This window comes from Chenopodium album, chromosome 6 (genome assembly GCF_948465745.1).
Source record: "Chenopodium album chromosome 6, dcCheAlbu1.1, whole genome shotgun sequence".
NCBI lineage: Eukaryota > Viridiplantae > Streptophyta > Magnoliopsida > Caryophyllales > Amaranthaceae > Chenopodium > Chenopodium album.
The window spans coordinates 15,791,982-15,816,459 of NC_137839.1; the positions used below are offsets into that span (position 1 = coordinate 15,791,982).

General features: G+C 33.4%; 1 protein-coding gene across 3 annotated transcripts; it reads left to right on the forward strand.

The window, feature by feature from the left end:
- Positions 1-371: 371 nt before the first annotated feature.
- On the forward strand, positions 372-24,306 carry LOC145635910 (calcium-transporting ATPase 10, plasma membrane-type-like). 3 transcript variants are annotated; one of them, XM_081687285.1, is made up of 35 exons: positions 372-510; positions 786-1,058; positions 5,528-5,644; positions 5,727-5,766; positions 6,004-6,113; positions 6,898-7,029; positions 7,127-7,216; positions 10,130-10,199; positions 11,287-11,357; positions 11,541-11,624; positions 11,706-11,783; positions 11,869-11,940; positions 13,082-13,165; positions 13,286-13,368; positions 13,454-13,562; positions 13,657-13,712; positions 14,801-14,843; positions 14,967-15,050; positions 15,209-15,346; positions 15,894-15,959; positions 16,034-16,132; positions 16,766-16,876; positions 17,415-17,585; positions 18,211-18,270; positions 20,386-20,550; positions 20,711-20,827; positions 20,989-21,087; positions 21,369-21,506; positions 21,628-21,728; positions 22,427-22,472; positions 22,613-22,747; positions 23,088-23,195; positions 23,297-23,388; positions 23,637-23,740; positions 23,929-24,306. In XM_081687285.1, the coding sequence occupies exons 2-34, from the start codon at positions 900-902 to the stop codon at positions 23,734-23,736; spliced, it is 3,228 nt and encodes a 1,075-aa protein (XP_081543411.1). In that variant the 5' UTR covers positions 372-510; positions 786-899; the 3' UTR covers positions 23,737-23,740; positions 23,929-24,306. The 3 variants fall into 3 exon arrangements, with proteins under 3 accessions (XP_081543411.1, XP_081543413.1, XP_081543412.1); XM_081687287.1 differs by having other exon boundaries at positions 23,637-23,735; XM_081687286.1 differs by having other exon boundaries at positions 881-1,058.
- The last annotated feature ends 172 nt before the right edge of the window (positions 24,307-24,478 follow it).

Genomic DNA, 24,478 nt, shown 5'->3' on the forward strand with positions numbered 1-24,478 from the left:
AAATTTATTAAGCAATAAGTAATAAGTATATGAAACAAGCTGAAGAGAACAAGTCCAAAATGTGTATTACTTCGTATTAAAGAATGAACCAAGATTTGCACATGTGCGCAAGGTGCACATATCTCCGATACACCCGGGTGTGTATAAAGGTGTTAGTATATTATGGGACACATTATGAATCTTATGATAAAAGAACAACATTTTACTGCATTTAAAACCTACTTCGTATATCAAACAATAAAGGACGAAGAGAGTACCATATAAGACGAGTATCCCAGTCGGTAACGGGCCTTTTTTTTTTTTTATTACTCCGTACTTAAAACAGAAAAACTGTTGAAAAAGGAAGGAAAAGGAAATCAACAACAATAAATATGAAATATTAACACTCATTTGAACTTTGAACCTTCCTCGAAACTTCTTGAGTTCTAGTCGTCACCCCACAAAGAGTGTGAACATTTGCCAGAGAAAAAGCCAGGAAGAAAAAAAAGTAAAGAAACATACAGATTTCTGGTATTCTTCTCTCCTTTGATTAATTATTTATACAATTATTTTTCCAACTTTTTTTCCCTTTTGCTTCTTGAAGTAATCAACAAGGAATTTCCCAAAAAAACAAAAATTAAAGTAATAAGGAATTTATTCCAAAGATTTTGATTTAAAATCTTCCTACCATATTAAATTAATATACCTAAACTTTATACTTCATTATTATTTCAAATCTTATATGTTTAAATTGCAAAATCTTTGCTTAAAAATTTGCTAATACAATCTCCTTCTTGTTCTGAAAGTTGGGTAGGAGAGAAAATTGAGTATAATTGTAAGAAATGCAGTAAAAAGTTGGTTCGAAATCTTAGAAAAATTGAGTGTCATCTCTCCTGCGAAGGTAAACTAAAAAGATATCAATGGAAGTTGAGTTCAAAGGTTCGCCGTATCGCCGGCAAAAGGATTTGGAGAGAGATGGAAGCAGTCGAGGTGATTTCTCTGATGATGACGGCGGTTTTAGTCCCTTTGATATTACAACTACTAAGAATGCTCCTATTGAACGCCTCAAAAGATGGAGGGTAAATTTTTAATTTTTTTTTTTTGTTATTATTTGAATTTTGTATTTTGGGTTTTTGATTATTTGTTGTAATTTTTGTATTTGTTTAGTGATTTTTTGATGTTAATTTGATGATGGGTTTAATTTTTTTTTTGGAGGTATTTTGATGGGTTTTTTGTAATTTGGGGAATGTGATTTTTTTAGGGTGTTTGATATAGATGAGATTTAGGGTGTTTGAAATCTAAATTGGGATTTAGAGTGGACTGCATTGTGATTTTTTGATTATAAAATCTGGGTAGGCTAGTAATTTGTGTTCAGATTGATTGAAAAGGGAAAATAGTGGATGAAATTTTAGGTTTTACTTGTATTTTTTTTTTTTTTAATATTTTTGTTTATTATTAATTTTTGTATTTTGGGTTCTTGTTACTTTGTTAGTGATACTTGACGATTTTAAAAAGTGGGGGATTCCTTTACCTTCCTTGTCCTCTCTAATTGAAGCTGGACACACTGACTTGTGAGAGTTGTCCGTCAATAGGGTCGTCTTTTTACCGAAATAAAAATAAAATACGAGGGTGTCTTACAACATAATTGTTACAGATGGGCAAAGGTATATCATGTGGTATTTTGATAAATTTGATGAATATATAAGGATGTTTTGGTAAGTTGGGGCTTCTCATGAAGATAAATGTTGCATTATAATAAAATCACAAGCAGTGGTATACCTAAAAATAAATATTCTGTACTAACAAAAACAACATTGTGATTTTTTACGAGTATACCACTGCTTTATTCAACTATGCTTATTTATTCCCTACAATACCAATGTCATGTGCTTAATTAATGAATGATCCTGGCACCCTGGTGCCAGGGGCGGAGCCAAGGGGGGCTGGCGGGGGCCTTGGCCTTCTGTAGCTAACAAAATATGTTTTTTTTTTTTAAGTAAATGTAATTAATTCAATAGTTGGGAAATTATAAATACGTAGGTATAATCTTGCCCCCCTCACTTAGAAATTCTGGCTCCGTCATTGTGGTGCACCCGGTTAAATAAAAAAAAAAGGCGGAAAGAACATTCAGTTATTTGAAAAAGAACATTAAAGTTTTTGAAAAAGAACATATTTACGTTTAAATAAAAAGAAAAAAAAAAAAACTTCCAAAATTTACAAGCCATGGGCACTAATTTATTACTTCAGCTAGATATGTGCTAGATATGTTATACTGAGGGCCACCTTAATTTCACTTCAGTTCATATTCAATCACTTCAGTTCAGTTCCTAATTTTCTTCTCTCATAAACAATTCATTTCAGCTCTATTTTGTTTAGTTTAGCTCCAATCAGTTAAGTTCACCTTAGTTCAGAGTAAATCAGAATATGCTCTGAGTACTTGACTACTTGTAGTTTGTAATGTTGATTTAGCTATAAGTTGTGGATTAGTGCTTAATTCCTTTAATCAAATTTGGGTTGCCCGCTGCATTCATTTTCATTACTTCATTTGATTATTGTGTCTTGGTGGCTAGAGCTTACATCTTGTAGGGAAGAGCTATCATACCAAAACAAATTTCATTGTATACTAAAAATGTTGAGTAGTGTAGCTAGCAGCATTCGGAGTTGAACAAAGTATTTTGAGGGTGGTAGGTTATTGCCATCCATTCCTTACGAACAATGGTTTTCTCTTTGTCTCTAAATGAAAACCCCATTTCATTTGAATTGCTTGTCCTCAAAATAAAAGTCCTATCCCTCAATTGGGCGGGAGTTCATCATCCTAACTTTTTATTTTTTTTACACTTATATTCAATAAAGCCTCAATAACCTTATTATATTTCCTGTAACATCCCTTAAAAACAATAAAGTATTCTCATTTTCATCATTTTTCTATTCAACGATATTCAACTCAACTATGATTAGGATAAATGGTGCTTTTATTAGGGATGGATCGAGAGTACTATAGGTGTATCATAAAGTTTGTTTATTAAACAAAATTCAAATTTTAAAAGTACACTGTTCTATTAAATCTTTAGCTGCTAAAGTTTAATTAAATTTGTTAGAGATATTGTAATGAGTGCACATTGTTTGGTGCTCCCAAAACAAGACTTCAAATGCTATATATTTTATTAAAAAAAAAACTCAATGTAGTCTCCATGCTATTCAACATTTTTAAACAATTTAATTAAAATTTCAGTAACTTCAAACTTATGCCAATGGTTTGAATAGAATTGTGCATTGAGGGATGCTTGCTATCAAAGTTAGACAATTATTCTTTATATATATATTATATATATAAAGTTAAACTTTTAGCTAGGTCACAAAATAGTGACACTTGACATTCTAACTTTTTGCCAAGTATTGCCAAGTGTCGCGCCACCTTGGATAGATTTAAATAGATTCATAAGATTAAAAAAGTTAGTTAAAAATTCTTTTTTCAATCAAATTAGGATAGAATTTTAGAATAAGATGGTTAGTTTAGAGTTTTATTTTCGATAAAATACCAAATAATCTAATATATATATATATAAAGGGGAGTTTTTTACCGAGTTTTTAGAGAGCCATGTAGGATTTAATTTTCTTAGAGCACCACGTAGGTTTATAATTTTTTGTTGTAGCCAATCAAATAAGAGATTATTAAATTCTTTTATAATTAAATAATTCAAATGCCACGTAAACAAAATTGGCGAATGAAATTTTTAAGTTTAAACTAATTAAATATTAAATATTATTTTTAGATATTAAGAATTTTATCCAGATATATAACAAATTTTAGCACATTAATACAAAAAAAAAAAATTAAAAAAAAATAAAACAAACCGTGCATCGCACGGGCTTCATCTAGTAAACTTATAATTAGGCCACAAGACAACACCGTATAACATTTTAACTTTTCGCCAAGTGTCGTACCACATTGGATAAATATAGATAGACTTTGTAGAAAAAAAAAAGTTAATTTAGAATTCTATTTTCAATCAATTAAATTGAACTATAATATAATTTTATCTTAAAATTCCATAAACAACCCGGGCATCGCACGAGGCACAAAACTAGTATATATATATATATATATATATATATATATATATCATATAACTAATATATAAAGCTAAACTTTTAGCCAGGTCACGAGGCAGTGACACTTGGCGTTCTAACTTTTCGCCAAGTGTCGCGCCACGTAGGATAGACTTTACCAGATAAAAAAGTTAGTTTAGAATTATATTTGGATATAATTTTAAGATAAAATTGTTAGTTTTGAGTTTTATTTTCGATAAAATATCAATATTTCAGATGTTCAAATTATAATTAAAATTTGTATCAATGATAAATTTTAAAATTTGATATATATGTTAAATTTTATGTTACAATTCAATAAACAATCCGGGCATTGCACAGGGCATTCCAAGTTTTCGCCAAGTATCGCACCACCTTGGATAGATTAAAATAGACTTCATTTGATAAAAAAAACCGTCAAAGTGTCGCGCCACCTTAGATAGATTTCATAAGATAAAAAAATTAGGTAAGAATTCTATTTTCAATCAGATTAGGATAGAATTTTAGAATAAGATTATTAGTTTAGAGATATATTTTCGATAAAATATCAAATAATTAATTTGTAATTAGGCCACAAGACAACATCATTCAGTGTTTTAATTTTTCGCCAAATATCGTACCACGTTGGATAAATATAGATTGACTTTGTAGCAAAAAAAGTTAATTTAGAATTCTATTTTCAATCAAATTGAATTATAATACTACCTTCGTTAAATGTTAAGTGCAATTTTGGGGTATTATTTGAGAGATATAAAATATGTCAATGTTACACATAACATTTAACGGAGGTAGTATAATTTTATCTTAAAAGTCTATAAACTACCCGGGCATCGCCGGGGCACAAAACTAGTATATATATATATTCATTCTATTTTTTACACTGTAGAAACAACTTCTATCATGAGTGGAATGTAGCATGAATATCAAATTGGCAAGTTAAATTGTTGAGCAAGATTGTTTCATGCACAATCGGGTGTGCTATGATGCTTTAGATTTTAACTTAATACTCTAAATTGGCGTAGGTACTCCACTTCAATAATGGGCAAAAAAGGATAATTAAGCAATTGCCTACATAATACGGGGCAAGTAGCTGTATATCATAGGACAATTATTTTTCTCATGTCCCTAAAACAATGTTGTATGCTCGTAACCATGTGTAGTATCTTCTAGTAAGCATTTTCCATATTTCCTTATTCTTGGGATTTGATTTATGTTCATGTGTGAGTCTTATACGTCCAAATCTATATATCATAGCTTGATTTTATCCCATTTGAACTTGCTGGGTATGTCTAGTTGAGCTGATTAGTGGAAGGTGTTTTAGAGGCTTAAGAAGGGCATGTAATAGTTACATGTGAACAGAATCTATTGGTCCCAGCTGCTACAATTATAACTGCATTTAATTTTTGACCATGGTAAATATTTTGAGCTGAATAGCTGATTAAATATTTATTTCCCTCAGCAAGCAGCACTTGTTCTAAATGCTTCCAGAAGATTCCGTTATACATTGGACTTAAAGAAGGAAGAAGAGAAAAAAGAAATAATAAGGAAGATCAGAACGCATGCTCAAGTTGTACGGGTATGTTTTTGAACTCTGGGGACTTTTCATTTCTATTATGCCATTTATAGTTGTTTATTCATTTTATTTGTTACTGTCTTAGGCTGCCAATCTGTTTAAAGAAGCTGCGGAGAGAGCAAAGGGTAATTTTTAATTTTTTACTTTCATATAATTGCATTGGCAACTATGTCAAGGTTTACTTTGCTTGTCATGTACGATGCATTTTATGTGGCTTTATATGTCTATTTTTCCTTATCATGCTGAGTTTTGCTCATCTCCTACGTAGCATTTTGGCTAATTGGCTTGTGGTGCCATTTATCATTTATGGACAGCACACTTTGTTTTGTTTATTATCTCACCCTACTTTTTGCTTTTCTCAGTAACCCAGGAGTATCCTGATGTTCCACATGGTGATTATGGAATTAAGCCAGATGAACTTGCTGCTATGTCAAAAGAACATGATTTGTCTGTTCTACAGCAGTTGGGTGGGGTAAGTTTATTAGTATTCAAATCTTATATCTGATTGATTTAAACCATTGTTAAATATCATTTATTGCAGGCTATGCTTTATATGCTGCAACCTGCAAGTGATCTATGTATATTTAATATTATGATCAGAACTCTTGACAGATTTAGAACTACCCTTTGAATTCATCTTAAAGAAACAGTGCTTGGAAAATATTCTAAAAGGAAAAGGCTTCTTTGCCACCCAATGAAACTCAACAACTAATGATGGCTTGAGGTTGGTTTCCAGTGCCAAATTGTACACCTCAGCCTAAGATTATAGCCTGTTACTCCCTCCAATCCTACATGTTTTTTCCATTTGGAATCTAAACACTATTCACTATTTAAGAGAGAATGATTTCCAATATATAAAGAAAAAACATGGTCAAGTGGGTTCTTGTTTGATTCGTCTCGATGAGTACTTTCAGAATATCAAACTTTATAAATTTGTAATTAGAGAGATATTAACAACTTAAAATTTGCATTAACATGTCAAAGGATTGTGGAAGGAATTCAAAGATCAGAGGGTGTAGTAATTATGGACGTTGAGGGCGTTTTGCATAAAGGTGCTGAGTAGGATACATGCTCATGCAGCTATAAAGAATTTTATCTTCAAATCATCAATCGGTTAATCAGTTGAAGAATTAAGCCTTTTTTTTTTTAAAAAAAATATCAATTATTTCTGTCGTCTGGTTGTGTATAAAGCTTTTAATTAATTTTCAATGCAGTAAATATTTATTTTGACATGCATTATATGTTTTAAACTTTAGGTAACTCAATTAGCTGAAAAGCTTAAAACAAATTTAGAGAAGGGGATTCCAGGGAGTGATGAAGATATTCTGCAAAGGAAAAATGTATATGGAACAAACACTTATCCTCGAAAGAAGGGGCGAAGTTTTTGGGTCAGTTTTGCTGTTTTGAGGAGCATTAATTTGATTTCTCTAATGATGGATGTATATGTAATTTGACTTATCCTCTTAAATTTCTTACTTGGTTTAGCGGTTCCTTTGGGAGGCTTGTCAAGATTTGACTTTAATAATATTGATGGTAGCTGCCGTGGCATCTTTGGCTCTCGGTATTACATCAGAGGTGAGTCTGAAGCCTTTGCATTTTGTCAGTTTATTGTTAATTAAATAGAGTTTATGAAAAGGAGTATTGATCTGTATTGTTCTGTTATTCTTAAGTAGTTAAGTGCATAAGGTATATTATATTTTTGCACTCCTTGAGCTTCTTTAAGGTAATATTGGGGTTATGAACCCTAAGAGCTATTATTTTAAATAAGCATGCCTATTGTTTTTATTTATTTATTTATTTATTTATTTTATTTTTTAAAATGAATTTTCCATTTAGGCAGCCCTGCAGTGTTTCTTTTAAGTGTTCAGGCTAAAGAGAAATGCTCTTTGGTTTTTAAAATTTTAATTGACAATCTTTTTGCTGTGGTTTCTTTGTCTTGTGGTTATAAACTTATCAATTAGAGGGAATAATGAATTTTGGGATTGATGTAAATTTCCATTTGCTCATAGCCACTATATATAGTCTCAAGATCAGGATTAAGTTTCTTTTAAAGCTTTGGTGTCTACCAAGTATTGACCAGTACCAAATGTTGTCTACAATTATCAAATTTAGTTAACGAGGCCTACTTATCTGCTAATAGGTAGTGCTATAATAACCAATAAAAACATGGTATTTCGTAGTTGATTTATAACTCAATGTATATTAGGAACTTTTCATTAAATTTTCATGCTGTCAAATAACTCTATCTCTTGAGTAAAGGGAAGGTTTGCTACGATGAATTGGTTGGTTCCGGTTCGCCTGTCCATTAGTGGATTAAGTGGTAAACTTAGAGGGTGCGTGCTTCTTATAGGTAATGAATTGAGGCCTAGGGAGGTTTTAATTTCTGTTTTATTCGTCTCTTACTATTGTTACTCAGCTTCGGATTAGAGCTTATAGTTTGGGGTAATGATTACTGATATAAACTCCCTCTTTCTTCTCTAAAGTTTGACTCACTTTCCATTTTGGGGAATTTGAGAAAGTTCGACTCACTTTTACTCTGTTCCTTTATTTGGCATACCTCTTTTATTACCTTGCCCTTCTCACCCCACTCTATTACCCCTTTCCACCCAATCTCTTGTATTTTATCTACCGTTTTTTACACTCACCCACCGTTTGCTCCTTCAAACTTTATCCACTGTAAAGAACTGTCTTAAGGGAAAAGTGTACAGGTAATTTAGTTTGTTAATAGTGATCAAATGTAGTACATAAGAAGGTTAAATAGGCAATGCACTAAGAGATGCCACCTGTGCACATGAGACAAAAGAACTCAGTCTAGAATCATCCTTTTATTTTTTTTTTGTTTTTTTTGAGGAACCATTCTAGAATCATCCTAGGTAGGGAGAATGTAAGTATAAGAAAGGAAGAGAGATATTGAGAAAGAGGGGGAGAATTTTGTATCAGGAAAACCCAGAGAAAGTTATGGCCTAAAGCCATTGTTAGAGAGTGATAGCCTAAAGCTATCTTGATAGTGATAGCCTAAAGCTATTAACCCTACCATTTTGTAACCCTTCCACCATTTACTATCAATATCAAAGCTTTTGATTTATTAGCTAGAAAAAAAAAAAAATCAGAAATTCTAGCTGATAAATTGGTTTTGTTGTGTGACTGATCTGAATCCATTACATCCATATTTTCCTTACACTCACTCATTTTTGTCACATACTATCCTACAAACAAGAGTCCATAGTAAGTGAGTTTAACTTTCAGGAATGAGAGAATATATATAATCGAACATTTATCCAAACTATTGTGGCCCCCCTAAATTATTAATTTGCTCTTTGAATGCTCAAAGATATTGGATTTTTAGTGACTAAATTTTGAAATTTCAATGGAATGTAAAGAAATTTTAAAGATAGGAAAAACTTGATTATGAGAATGAAATTTGATTTTTTATTTGAAGCAATGGAGTGAAATGTGTTGAGGGAAGGAAGTATTGAGTCTATCTGTGTATGTCTATCAAAAATTAGATTTTTTCTTAATTAGAAAATAATAAAGCTTAGTCAATCTACCCAACTGGGCTGAAAATAGATAGTTTTTCTAAAAGAAAAATTAAGTGAATATCAGGTAGTTAAAACTCAATAAATGCTGTTTATAAATATTTATCATATAGTGAAGGGGAAGGGAGAGTAAAAGGTTGTCTCCAAATTATGGACTGCCCCTAAATGCCCTAAATGCTAAGTAAAAAATTTAATAAATCACAATTTTGCGTAGTGTGTTTTTAATAAGAATATAGATATTTTGTCGCAACTTAAAATCTTCCAAATATCTATAAGCCCAAGGAAAACTCAAAAAGTAAAATAAAATAATAAAGTACCATAACTAAAGTCTCTATAATTGCATAACCGAGACTTTCCTAATTAAAACTTATCATTCCTTAAAAAATAATTTTGTTTAATTAGTTACCAATCTTGTAGAATAACAAAGGATATCATTGTTTGTCATACATCATGCTTATCATTAAATTAGAGTATGAAACCTTTCAAAAAATTGTGACAGAGATGGAAACTAAACCCGATACTATAGTGAAAGTTAAATAACAATCTTGCGCAATAGGAAAATATGTCAAGTGTCCCTCTGAATTACGTATGTTTCAATTATTATAATATGTTTCTCTCATTGTGTATGGGTGACGGTATTGAATAAATTGTTGAAGTAAATAATATAAGCCATATGCGTTGCTTGTATATAGGGCTAGTATTTCTTAGGCAATGCGGCGGTCATTTATTTTTTAATTTACCCTCTTATTATTCCGTATTTTCTAAGATGTAGAGCTTAGCTCACTTTTGAGATTTAAATTTATCCATGAATTTTTTATGCTAGTTATAGCTGATGATTATTATTATTATTTTATTTATTTTATTTTATTAATTTAAAGTTTCCTTCTTGATGTGGATATTTTTTATTTTATCTTTTATCATTTGGGTGATTACCGATTTTGTTGTGTTACAGGGTATCAAACAAGGATGGTATGATGGTGGTAGCATTCTCTTTGCAGTTTTCCTTGTTATTGTTGTTACAGGTATATTTGGTTTTCTTGTTAAGAAGGATGTCAATAATTTAATCAATTGCAATTGTTATTATTTTCTGTGAGATGGCAGTCTTGATGAAAGTGATGGCAAGTCTATGTTATATAAATATACATTGACAAGGTGTGAGCCATTATCAAGTCAGATGATTCAACCCCATACTTCCCTTATGATAGTGATCTTATCAATTAAACTGTTTTTTACAATGTACTTTTAGGAGGAACATGTTAATGTAATTAAGTGTCGATCAACGAGAGAAACATGTAATGTATAAGATGAAACTATGTTAGTAGCTTTAATGATACAAGGGATAGGTGATGGAGTTCTTGTGCTAAGAGTGCATAAATCATGGAGTAAAGTAACAGATTGCAAGAATATAAAATAATAATTGATGCGAAGTATAACCTACAAACATGGATGCATGTAAAGTAGCTCAGTTAGTTAAATTCCTGGGGGATGGTACCCACATTTGCCCTTTGTGGTTCTCAACACCAAAACAAACTTAGATGCATATAAAGTCTTTATAAAATAAATCTTTTTCCCGTATATTTTCGATGAACTTGTTTTTTTGACATCTATTTTCTGATGTGATGTTACCTTTCTCTACCCTAAGTATATGGTAAAGTATGGCAGTTAGTATATAAACTTAGACATAACAAAATTTGTACAAATCTGGATTGCACAACAAGGTTTATATGAATATTAAATGCTAGTGATGACATCATCAACAACATTACTCCAATAGTCCAATGCCTCAAAGAAACCTTTGCAAAGGGTGGGGGTAAAGAGGGTTGCATGCACGAGGTTATACCTTGTGATGAGTGAATATTGGAAATGGACATTGTGGAAATGCTAGGAAGTAGGAATGGTTTTCAAAATTGATGTTGAAGGGTTTTATTTTTTATTTTTTTTTTAATTGGCATCTGCTGAGAAGTTATGTACTATTTTTGGTTTTATGTCATTGGAGCTTGTATATATGCAATATAATTTATATATAGTTATTTTTCAATCCTATGTTGTGTTACTAAATCTAAGGAGCTTTGAGCTTTGAACATTGTGTTTTTATTTTTTATCTTGCAGCCGTCAGTGATTACAGACAATCTCTCCAGTTTCAGAATCTGAATGATGAAAAAAGGAATATACACCTGGAGGTATTTAAATACCTGAACATTTTCTTTCTACCACATTAATTACAAGTACCTCAAGTAGGAGTAGCCTCATTGGACTTTTTCCCCTTTCATGCATGCACCATTAAATTATTGTTGTATGCTTGAAACATAATTTCCTTAATGTTGCTGTTAAGTGTTAATCGTCTCTAATATATGTATGCACAGGTAATCAGAGGGGGTAGAAGGGTGGAGATTTCAATCTTTGACATTGTTGTGGGAGATGTCATACCTCTTAAAATTGGTGATCAGGTGAATATGTTTCTCCATTTTTTCTCTTTATTCTTGTTAGTTTGTTTCAAGTTTATGCTTATTGATTTGAATTATCTATAGGTGCCTGCTGATGGAGTGCTAATATCTGGTCAATCTCTTGCAATTGATGAGTCAAGTATGACTGGAGAGAGCAAGATTGTAAGCGACTTCCTATAAGTAGTCCTTGATACTATATACTAAGCCTTGTTCTAAATTTTGTACTGTTTGAACTGGACTTCTGCAGATTACCAAGGATACAAAATCACCCTTCTTAATGTCTGGCTGCAAAGTAGCTGATGGCTATGGAACTATGCTGGTATATTTTGAACCCGTAGTTGTATGTAGACCAGCGGTTATAATTTTATAACTGTATTGAGACTTATCTTGGACAACAGCCTTCTGTTAAAATAATGAATATATTTCATCCTTGTTGCTATTTTGATGATGCATTTTACTCTACATTCCTGACATTTGAATTATGTTGGAGTGGTGAAGTAAAAATTATACTCTTTTCCCAAGTGATTATTTTAGTTTCTATGAGTATTTGATTTGTCTTTAATGGGTTTCTCTGGTTTTTCTCTTTCGCTTTCCGTAATTAGTTTGACTTTGTAAGTTTCTTTATTTTTTTTTTTGTAAGAGCACTGGGAGGTCTGGGGCAGTTGATAGAGTATTTTTTTTTTTGTAAGTTGAATTTTATTGTGAGCTGAGATTACTGAAAGAGGTTGCTTATGATTGGGATACTTAGGAAATTTTACCAAAAATTTATGTGAGGTTGAGTATCTGACCATGATGTGTGCATTTAAATGCTTTCCAACATAAATTTCTCCTTGGATTAGTTGATGTGTTGTGCCCCTCCATGTCCTTGGTAATCTGCAAAAGTCTACTTCCTGGCAATACAGATAAATCATGAAGGTGCAAGATACAGAATCCAATCCAAGGAGAAATAAGGGATTTGAAGGTATTATGCGATCATATTGTTTGGAAAGCATCTGCAATGAATGGTGGTCAGTCCTGGCAATACTTGAGTAGTTGAGTGGTGGAATTCTTTACTAGTAATGATCTGAAATGTGGGAGAAGTCATAGGTTTTTCTGTTCAAAGATTGATATGAGGGTTTCTGACAACTGTTTGAAATTTTTACATGATTTGTAAATTGTCAGTGCACCTTCCATTATTGTAGCCTATCCTGACTTCTATATCATATCCAGGATTCATATGAATAGGCTGTTTATGCTTTTCCACTATAGCTTAAGTTTCTTGTTGTCTTTCCCAAAGCCTAATTCCACATGTGGATTATGCCCTGGATTAAGAGGGCTCATATGAGTTGTTGAGACATCTCAAATTGAATTTTAAAGGTCTTGTGGCTCACAACTGTTTTTATTGTGCTTCTAGTTGTAAATTATTTTAGATCCTTGGCATGGGATCTCGGTTTGAAAGGATAGTGTACAATTGGTTTCAGGTCACAAGTGTAGGTGTAAATACGGAATGGGGTATGCTTATGGCCAGTATCTCAGAAGACACCGGTGAAGAAACACCATTGCAGGTAAGATCTTTATAACATATGTGTTGCCATCAACAGATCTGTAGGTCTTTTTCTGGTTGTTCTTTTTTCTTTTCTTTCTTTCCTTCAATCCTTCTTTTGGTAAGAATGTATCTGTCACAGGTGCGTCTGAATGGCCTTGCGACTTTTATCGGTATTGCTGGTTTAACTGTGGCCTTTGTTGTTTTAGTTGTCCTTCTTGCTAGGTAAGATGATTCAGTTCTCAATTGTACATTCTATCCTCTGGCTAAAGCTACACAAATAGTTAAAGTAATACATGTCCTTGTTTAGGTACTTTACTGGTCATACAGAAGATGCTAATGGAACTCCACAGTTTCAGAAAGGAAAGACAAGTGCAAAACATGCTATAGAAGGAGTCGTCAAGATTGTCACTGTTGCTGTATGTACAACTTTCATGCATATATTTGTTTTTTTTTGGTTTTTGATACACATGTTATCAATTTTGTGGGTATTACAACTGCTTGACATTCCAGGTGACTATTGTGGTTGTTGCTGTTCCTGAAGGTCTTCCTTTAGCTGTCACCTTAACGTATGTCTACTATCCTCTTGAATTCTTCATTCATTTGGTTTTTCTTATGTGGACTCCAATATAAGGAATTGAACATCTCTGAAATCTTGTAATTGTTAGAGGTTCTTTTGGTGATATATACGGAGTACTTTTTTGCTTGCCTTCTTTTTACATTTATAACTGCTTTCATGGACCTTAATCATGTTGCCCCAAATCTTCTTTATATCTCATATATAGGTGTTGGATTCTATGACATGGGTATACACTCAATAGAGTCCTTCATTTTAAAGCAGAGCCACTGGGAGTCTTAACATAAAAAACCCAAAGTTTTACACATTTTGCACACCTGTATCCGACACAATATTTGAACTCAGAGTAACTTAAGTCTTATAATTCTGGATTATATGACAATCAGTGGATACAAGTGAGTCGGTTTTGACAGAGATCATCACTTAAGTCGTAGGCCTTTTCAATATTAAAAAATTTAGTGTGAAGAGATACCTTGGTCCCTTTTTTTTTTGCTATGAGTATTGAAATAGGCTATGCAAAAAGGGTTGGTTCCTATATGAGGGCACCTATCACCTATGTGTTAATTTGAGCTGGGTTGGGCTTGGGCCAAAAGCGCATTAATTTTAAATATGTGGCAGGATACTCTGTGCTAGAAGTGTGTGCATCCTGAGATTTATTCTGCATTGTAAGGCCACATCTGGGATTTCCATTATGGCAATGTTGTCCTTTTATCCACCCCTATCCCATAAGGTGGCAAAAGGAAATAGTTGATTATTAATGTGGTAAATAGGGAATTGACTTGATATAATTTGTCCAAGGGGAAAGATTGCTCTTTTTTTGCTCATCTTGTTTGGTTCAGTTTTGCACTTATTTTACAACTGTATTTCTGGACATTTATTCTTCTGGGCCCTGTTCTCTTCGCCTTCAAATACTAATATTCAGTAAAAATAATTTCAGTTCTATAAAAATAAGTATAGTTTAGTAAAAATTATTTCAGCTGAGTAAAAATAATTTCTATTTAGCAAAAATATGGTGAAGCGAACAATAGTTTATTTTTATATCCTTCTCATTGCTGATTCTTTTGATGATGTATTTTGCAGGCTTGCATACTCGATGAGAAAGATGATGAGGGACAAGGCTTTGGTATGTAATCAGGCTTTGTTTTTTTTTTTTTTTTTTTTTGGTGTTTTATGTAATCAGGCTTTATTAGGTATTATTTGTGGATTTAATGATCTTGTGATTTGATCAAGTCTTATTCTTCTACAGGTACGGAGGCTTTCGGCTTGTGAAACCATGGGTTCTGCGACTACAATATGTAGTGACAAAACTGGAACGTTGACCCTGAATCAGGCAAGGCTTTGACCATTCAAGTATCAGAAGTTGTAATTCTGTGCCTTGTGTTAAACTGTTAATTGTTTATGGCATGACTAAGCTTGTAGTGTTTTGTTGTAGTGTCTTATTGAAATGGGCTTTACCGTAAATCTCATATTCTGTCTACATCATTGCAGATGACTGTCGTGGAGGCTTATGCCAATGGGAAGAAAATTGATCAGCCAAATGATGGTTCATTGTTGTCTCCAATGTTGTCATCTTTACTTAAAGAGGGCATTGCGCAGAATACAACTGGCTGTGTTTTTCTTCCTGAGGTTAGCTAGATCAATCATAACACCTTCAACTGTCACTCTGAACCATTCTGTTAGCTATGAAAATTCCCTTTCACAACTGCTTAAAGTCCCTTGGGCGTTTACTGAATTTTAAATTATACTTATTCCAATTTTTTTTGTAAAAAAACTATTGGGTTTCAACATATATTCTGTCGGATATATATGTTTTCTTTTTTCATTAATTATCTATTATTGTGGAAACGGTTGCTTTGCTGGAAGTGTTTCTTTCCCTCTCTATATAATTTTTAATCTATGAGGCTTATTTTATGTTTTCTGGTGTTTGTAATAGTTGCAAAATCGGTATGCTAAATATGTGTACCTGCTATTGTTGATATCGTTGTATGTCTTATCCTCTTGTTTTCTATTCTGGGTCAACACTGCTGCTGAATCAGGAGTCTTACCTCTCTTACAATGGCTGAAAAGCTGTTTAGAAGTGCCCCTGGAAAAATATAATTTATGTTGGTAATAGTTATATCTTTAAAAATCGGAAGCACTAAGCTGTGGCCGTGTCCCTTTTCTGTTTATGCAGGGTGGGGGGGATATTGAAATTTCTGGATCACCAACAGAAAAGGCCATCCTTTCATGGGCAGTTAAGGTACATAAATTGAGATATTGGTATTGGAAGTTGATGATTTCTATTCTACAACATTATTAACCTGAAAATTTCAGCTCGGAATGAATTTTGATGCTATAAGAGCGGAATCTACGATTATCCATGCATTTCCATTCAACTCAGAGAAAAAACGAGGAGGTGTTGCAGTTAAAACAGTAAGTTTGTGACAGAATCTTATTTCAACCCAGTTCTTTTGCAATTTTCCTTTTCATGTTTGCTTACTGATTTTTCTGTTGTTAAAAATGATGGCAAGCATTTCTTAGTTAAGCTACACCAAAATACAACCCAATTGCTCAAAGTTGTGTCCTGATATGTTATGCAGTGTATGTTAGTGGTAAATGCTAGTAATTGTTGCCGACCGTTTCTTGGTTAAGTACACCACAATATTATTTAATTGCTTGAAGTTGTGATTAAATAGGTTAGATACTACACTTTAGTGGTAAGCTAGTTATTAGTTTACAAAAAGTAATTAAGTGTTAATATTGAGAATCTTAATCCTCTTAATTAAACGGCATGGGCTAATTATAAGTGTAACGGTCAGTAGACAGTAGGTCGAAGTAATTGTATTTGACATGCCCCAGCTTGCTTAATTTATATTTAGGTAATGTCCGAGTTAGTAAACTAAGAATGAACCTGGGCTCTGTCCTTCTGTTTGGCCTATTCTACAAAATTTACTAATCTATAGTGAGAGTGGGTACTTGATCATATTGCTATTTTCACCATTCTTTTATCATCCTTTTTCTTTTCTTTATTCTTTTTGTAATTTTTTCATTTAATGTTATTTGCAGCCTGGTTCTGAAGTCCATGTACATTGGAAGGGGGCTGCTGAAATTGTCCTTGCTTCGTGCACCAGATACTTGGATGAAAATGACTCCATGGCTTCGCTGGATGAGCAAAAGGTGAATAAGAAAATGTGGTGCCATAGTATATGTTTTGCTTTACGTTTAATCCTAATTAGTCATTTTGTGGATGACTATAAGGAATAATCACTTTTAGTTCATGTAGCCGACCCCACTTTTGGGATTATGGCTTTGATTGATTGAACTCTTTCAATCCTGAACACATAATTCCATTTTCCCTTCCCCCTCTGGCGTCTTCTGATCTTGTATGCTGGCTGAATCTATTGGGCTGAAGAGTTTTTACGTTCTTCCCTTCTTTTTTTCCCCTCTTTTCTTCCAACTTTCTAGTTTACACAGTAATGTGATTGGGCAAATGTTTATGTTATCTATGTTTGAATTGAAGCCATTAATAATTATTCTAGGTCCCCTTCTCAACTGTACAGGATTCTGGGCTTATTTTTAGGTGACTGAAATTCCTGCATAGTTTAGGGTAATATTTGAATGACAATAAATAAAATTGGCATTATGGTTGGTGTGCATGCACTCATATGTAGTCATTACATGATGTGCGGTTTTAACTGTCTACCTATTTTTGCAGTTGGCATTTTATAAGACGGCTATTGAACAGATGGCTGTTCAAAGTCTTCGTTGTGTTGCCATTGCATATAGACCAGTTGAGCTGGATAAAGTGCCATCTGATGAAGAGCACATATCTCAGTGGGCGTTGCCTGATGATGATTTGGTTTTGCTAGCAATTGTTGGTATAAAGGTATAAGATCTCTTGGACTTCTTCGATGTACTTTCCTTAAGTTATATGATTGTCGAAAGTTTTGTCAGTGTTGAATTATAGTTTGTTATCACAATTATTTTCACTATTAAAGGATATTTGTGTTCTATGTAAAACCACTATTTTTAGCTTTTGCTTAACTAGGATATTCTCAGTGCTAGCTATGACTAGTCCAAAAGGTCGATGCTGGAAATCAGATCCATGTCTTTGAAGTCTATCGTAATCTATATTGTTATAATGGGGCAAGCTAATAGATTTGGCCCTTGTCTGAACAATTGAATTACTGTTGCTAACGCTTGTATTAGCAGTGTCTGTTAATTAGTCAATTACTCTGCACTCTGTAACCTATGTCTTTTCAAAGTGGTTCCCAATTTGGGACAGTTTCTGAAGTAACAGTAATAAGGAGAGGTTAGCTTCATCGAATGCATATGTTTTGCTTCTTATTTACCTGTTAATTATTCTCTTTATGTTGCTTCCTTTTGTTTAAAAACTGCTGGTACTTGATTTGGTGCTTTCCATGTTTATGTTGACTTGTGCTGGTCATATGGAGTTGAATGTCATTAAAATGCTTCACCAGAATATAAGCAGTCTGATGGTTAATTTGTAGGATCCATGTCGCCCTGGAGTCAGAGATTCAGTTGAATTATGCAGGGCTGCTGGCGTTAAGGTATGTGTCTGAAGTTGCAATTTATTTTATAGTACTGCTAAAATGATCCCCCCCTTCTTTCTTTTTTTTTTTAATCCCCTCCTCTAAGTTTGCATTATCTAATTTATCTAGAATGACAAAGTTAACAATGACCCTGGCCCTATGCATCTGCATTAGCTTACTATGCCAAGGTTTTTGAACAGGTGAAACTAGCATTGTAAAAAAAAAAAAAAAATAATAAAAAAAAATAATAATAATAAATAGGAAAAATTGACAAAAATAATCCCAACTTTGCTCGATTCACCCAAAATAATCTACTCCCAACTTTGGATTATTTTAAATTATCCGAACTTTAATGTGAATTTTCTTCTAATGGTCCCAGGTGACCTATAACCGGTTTAATAGGTAAATTTTTTTTAACAAAAAATTAACTTACACATGTCACCACGTGATTGGTCAATAATACTAATGAACTATTATTAGTTACTAAACAACACTTAACTAAGTAAATATAACAAATTATTTAAAAATAATGAAAAAAAAACCACCACCACCAGCAAACCTCCCTGCCCCTACACCCTGCCCAGCCCTCCGCCCCCACTCCCGTCGAGCCCAGACCCACCGATTACCCTCGCCGGTGCTTCCCTTCCCCTACCGCCTGTGTCGACACTTAACCACCGCAACCCCAACACGAAATCCCCTTTTCCTCCCACGAAATCCACTAAATCATCATCAACGAACTCGAAATCATACTCAAAATCATCACCATAACCATCAACATGAAGCCCATTAACCACCAATATTAAGAAGCCCATTAACAATCATCCTCCTCTAAATCAGAACCAACCCTTGAAAAGTATCTTCTGGAACTTCACCAAAATCAATGGCTATTTGAGTTTTAAGCAGGGGTTTGTGCTATGGTGGTTTAGGGGTAACGGTAGGGGAAGCGCCGGCGAGGAGAATCGTGGGTCTGGAAGCAACGGGAAAGTAGGTACTGGAGCGAGAGAGTTGGGCAGGGACGGTGTTTGGGCTGGTGATGGTGGTGGGTTTTTTTAGTTAATTATTTTTAATTTTTTTGTGATTTAATTTATTTATCTTTTTGGCCAATTACACTAAACATGTGTCAGTTAACTTATTATTATAAGTTAAAAAACCGGTTGGGACCATTAGAAGAAAATTCACATTAAAGTTCGGATTATTAAATAATAATCCAAAGTTGGGAATTGGGATTATTTTGAGCGAATCGAGCAAAGTTGGGATTATTCCTATCAATTTTTCCTAATAAATAAATAAAGCAGGTGAAACTATCAGACTATTCAAGCATGAGGTCCTTTCAATTTTTACTGGAATGTTGAAGCAGAGATAATATTTCTAACATTCCATTTTTGTTGACGCATTTCTTTGGGCATGTTTGCCAAATGCCAATCAAATGTCATCAATTAAATAAGAAAATTATAAATTATATATTGAGGCGAATAAAAAAAGGCGGTAAGGCCCCACATGACTATTTTTAATTTTTTATTTATTATATTTCCTTGTGCATTAAACACATAAGGATGTCAAATTAACTTATGTGAGTACTATTATTGCCCTAAGCCACTTAATTAAACCATGTCAAAAAATGAAATGGTGGAAGTATATATATTTTGTGTATCAAGTTTGATTGAATTTTAATGAGTTTGACATTGTTTTAGGCCTTTTGGCCGCATCATAATCCACCTAAGTAACAAACTAAAGGTTATTTTCCTTTCTTAATTATAAAGGTCCACACAAGTCCATGAACATAACACAGTAAGTCCAAAACCCAAATTAACATGTGTAATAAATTAAGGATTGTTGTGTCGAAAAAGTATGAGAAAAACTAGGGTGTTTTTATAAATCCAGTGTGCGTTAAAAACTTTTTTGACTCACTTCCAATTATATTATTAACCATAAAATGATAATATTCGAGGATATTCATTTTTCAAAATTTTGGTGAGTTAGATCAGAATATAAGCAGTTGGGGGCACATATAGCTTGATTGGTGTGAATGGCAGGGACTTCTGATTTTTTTTGTTTTCCTTGAGCTGCAATTTTTTGGATTCAGAATCTTGTATCTTGCCTATAATAATAATTGTGTGGATCTCATTGCTTTAGGTGCGCATGGTCACTGGTGACAATCTTCAGACTGCTAAAGCAATAGCTCTGGAGTGTGGCATTCTAGCTTCAGATGCAGATGCTAATGAGCCAAACTTGATTGAGGGAAAGTCATTTCGTAGCATGTCGGAAACTCAGAGAGAAGAGATTGCAGAAAAGATATCTGTATGCACTTTTACTTCATTTACTGATGTCATATTTGTATTCTCTGCTTAATTTCCTTTGAAAGAATTGAACTATTAACTTTTGATTGAAGTTCTTAAAAAATAAAATTATAGGTAAGTTCGACTGACAGCAGCAACTAACTAAATTTGCTGATGTACAGGTTATGGGAAGGTCTTCACCTAATGACAAACTTTTGCTTGTCCAAGCTTTGAAGAGGAGGGGCCATGTTGTAGCTGTCACTGGTGATGGAACCAATGATGCTCCAGCATTACATGAGGTATTTCATAATCCTATATATGTGTATTAGGATCTCTTCTATCCTTATCTCTTTTTCTTGTTTGCAGACTAACCTTTTGTCATTTGTTTATTCTGGTAGCAAACTGCAAATCTTTTCTTATTTGGTATAACTGAAATTCTGCCTTTTTTTTTTCTCTCTAGGCAGACATTGGTCTTGCAATGGGTATTGCTGGTACTGAAGTGGCAAAAGAAAGCTCCGATATCATTATCTTGGATGATAATTTTGCTTCTGTTGTTAAGGTAGGTTTGTCCCTGTTAGTCTGTTGATCGAAAGAAGTAATTCTCATTACACTTAGTGGTCATGATGCATGTGGTCTCTGAAAATATAATGATGTTGCGGAGATGCCAATCAACTTAAACTTGCTGTATATATTTTCTGAAAGCTTAGGTCAAGACAAGATTATATTTATCAACTTTATGTTTGCTACTAGAGGCTTCTTTAACTGAATCTTTTATCTATCTTTTCATATTATTGTATGTTCTGTATGATTGGATTACATTAATGCTTTAAACTCTTTCAGGTTGTTAGATGGGGTAGATCTGTGTATGCAAACATTCAGAAATTCATTCAGTTCCAACTTACAGTCAACGTGGCTGCCCTCATTATAAATGTTGTTGCTGCATTTTCTTCTGGTGATGTCCCATTGAATGCTGTACAGGTAGCCTTCTCTCCTGTTCTTTCTATTCTTTGGAAGGATATGTGCATATCCTAGTCTTGCGTTGTGTAAAATCTGTTCAATGACTGTCTTCACTCTTCAGTAATATTATATTATTTTGCAGCTTCTCTGGGTCAATCTGATAATGGATACTCTAGGAGCACTTGCATTGGCTACAGAACCACCTACAGATCATCTTATGCACAGACCTCCTGTTGGTCGAAGGTTAGTACTGGAAGCTTAATTTTTGGACATACGTGTATTCTGCTCAATATGATTTGTTATAATACAGGAAATCTACTGTCCATCCATATACTTGCTTCTCTTGTTTGCAATCTTTGCATCATGAAGCTTCTCTGCAAATGAGTTTCAACTTGACTATATTCTGATGTATCAGCTGTTACCCATACATAACACAAGCCATATTGTAAGGTATGAGTGGGAGTGAAATCAATCTGTAAATGGATGAGTTTGGTTCAAGAGAGCTAGGTAGCGTGGGAATGGGAATAAGAGTGGAGACAAGGAAAGTGGAATTTCTCGAAATCCAAGAATCAGGGAAACATTTGACTATAAAAAGCTGTAAATTTTTATTTTTTAAAAAATAATACAATCCAAATTTTCTTGCATAATTAGATCTATGGAGATATGGAGAGGTTAAGCTAGTTTTTGTGTGAAATTATATGAGCTTGAGGAGCAGAATACACCTTCTATTGCTTATTTACTTAAATATTCAAATGTTTGTTGTCTTCTGATAGCATCATAATATATAGCTGTAAATTCTTTGGGATTGCTTCTATTCATTGGCCTTGTTGCTTTCTTTTCCTTAGTGTTAAAGACTTCGTGAACTGGTTATCAAGCAATTCATCTAAATTTGTTCTTTTTAGTATTCTGGAAAATAACAATCTTTAACACTATTTTTGTAGGGAGCCTCTTATAACAAATATTATGTGGAGGAATCTATTGATACAGGTCCAGTTCTCACTTTGTTCTATTGCATAAAGTTCAGATTATCCTTTTATAGTTGAACTGGTTTATGTTCAATGTTTTTGCATGTTATAAATTGTCTGATTTTATGATTTTTTTTTAAAAAAAAAAAAATGAAATCATAGGCTGTGTATCAAGTGATTGTTCTGCTTATACTCAACTTCCAAGGTCGAAATATCTTACATTTGCGGCATGATACCACTGAACTTGCTAACCAAGTAAAGAACACAGTGATCTTCAATGCATTTGTCCTTTGTCAGGTGAGTGCCAGTGGAAATTTCTTTTTTGTACTGCAATGCAGCTTGTGTGGCCAATTATTCAGAGTGTAGCCATATTCTAGTATCTACGATTTCAGCATTTTAGTGAATATGAAATGTCAGAGGACAAAAATTACTTGGGATACCATCACGAAATCCTTTCATAAATCAAATCCTCCTTTTGACGAAAAAAATTGTTGTTCAGTTAATAGCCAAAAACAGAGGGGGGTGGGGGGGGGGGGATCTGCTTAGATTTCTTATTGTTCTGTTTTGGTGTTTGGATAAATTCACTGACTTAGGTTGCCGAAGTACTGACACTTTGATGCAATTTGATGTTGCACAGATATTCAACGAGTTCAATGCTCGTAAGCCTGATCAAATCAATATATTTGATGGAGTTATTAAAAATCAATTGTTCATGGGAATAATAGCAGTAACTTTAGTACTTCAGGTAACGCTGGTGAAATTGTGTGTATGAACTAATTGTTATTTTAAGTTGGCAGTTCTAATTTTTCTTTTTGGGTTTGTTTCGTTGTGTCATGTATATTGCAGATTGTCATAGTCGAGTTCCTTGGCAAGTTTGCTAAAACTGTAAGGCTGAACTGGCAGATGTGGCTTGTCTGCGTTGTCATTGGTGCTATCAGGTACCTTTTTTTTTTTCCTTTGTCCACTCTTTTTGGGTTTGTATTCCTCCCTCCGCATAAGCTTTTTCTCTTTGTATGCTTTTATTTCACCTCTGTTTCTACTCAGCATAAACCATGTTTATGTCATGTATTGGCTAACTTGTTAATTCCGTATAGTTTCATTTTAGGGTTCACTACCTCTTTCTTTTGACAATGAGCTTTAAAATAATTTTTGACTGATGTTTTCTTCTGATATTTTCTTGAACTAGTTGGCCTCTTGCTGCCTTGGGAAAGTTGATTCCGGTACCGAAAACTCCTCTGAGCAATTTTTTAAAGTGCGGAAGGTCCCAACAGAGAAGTCGTCATTAGTAAGGTTACTCTCCCTCCCCCTTCCCCTCAAAATATTTTGGCCTGTGATTCTCTAAGTTTGAGAAGTTCTGGAACACGCTTGTAAGTGCCCCTGAGGGTGGTTCATCGCCAATATCGATCTCATGTCTCTGGATAGTTGAAATAGCATTTATCCAAACCTGCTGATTTGTGCCCTTTGTTATGCAATTTCAGGTAGAGAGAAGACAGGGCATCCAGATGACAGTATACTATACAACAAAATTAGATGATAGCTTCAGATTTTCTGCTCACTTTTGCTTTTGGCGACTAACAGACATACGCGCTGACTTGTGGATATAATTTTCTTGCTAATTTCTTGGGTGCCAAATCTTTTGTACACAGATTAAATGATGATTTTCACCTGACCACTATATATTTTGTCTGGGTTGTTCATGATTGTGAGTTGTTGGTGTGCTGTGTTCACGGATAGTTAACTTCTGTTCTAGCTGGGAATTGAAAGGTATATGGCTAAAATTGGGATTCAAGAAACAATTTCTCATGTCGTTTCCGTGGAAAATGTTTATACTCGCGGCAAATAGCTGGGTTTTTAAACACGATTAAACAGATCATTGTTATTATTCCGCTTTTTTTGGTTTTTTTTTTTTTTTTTTTTTTTTAATTATTTTTTTTTAAGTAACTTTTTATTTTGGTCCTCATGATTGATTATACAATTTTAGAGAAAAATTGTAAGTTAAGGTTTGTTATACTTGATATAAAAGAGGGT

Excerpts from the sequence above, each read along its gene's own strand:
- LOC145635910 (XM_081687285.1), top strand. The coding sequence starts at position 900 with ATGGAAGTTGAGTTCAAAGGTTCGCCGTATCGCCGGCAAAAGGATTTG. Across the intron at positions 13,713-14,800 it reads CCTTTAGCTGTCACCTTAAC|GCTTGCATACTCGATGAGAA; the intron begins GTATGTCTACTA and ends TGTATTTTGCAG. Across the intron at positions 16,877-17,414 it reads CTTCGCTGGATGAGCAAAAG|TTGGCATTTTATAAGACGGC; the intron begins GTGAATAAGAAA and ends CTATTTTTGCAG.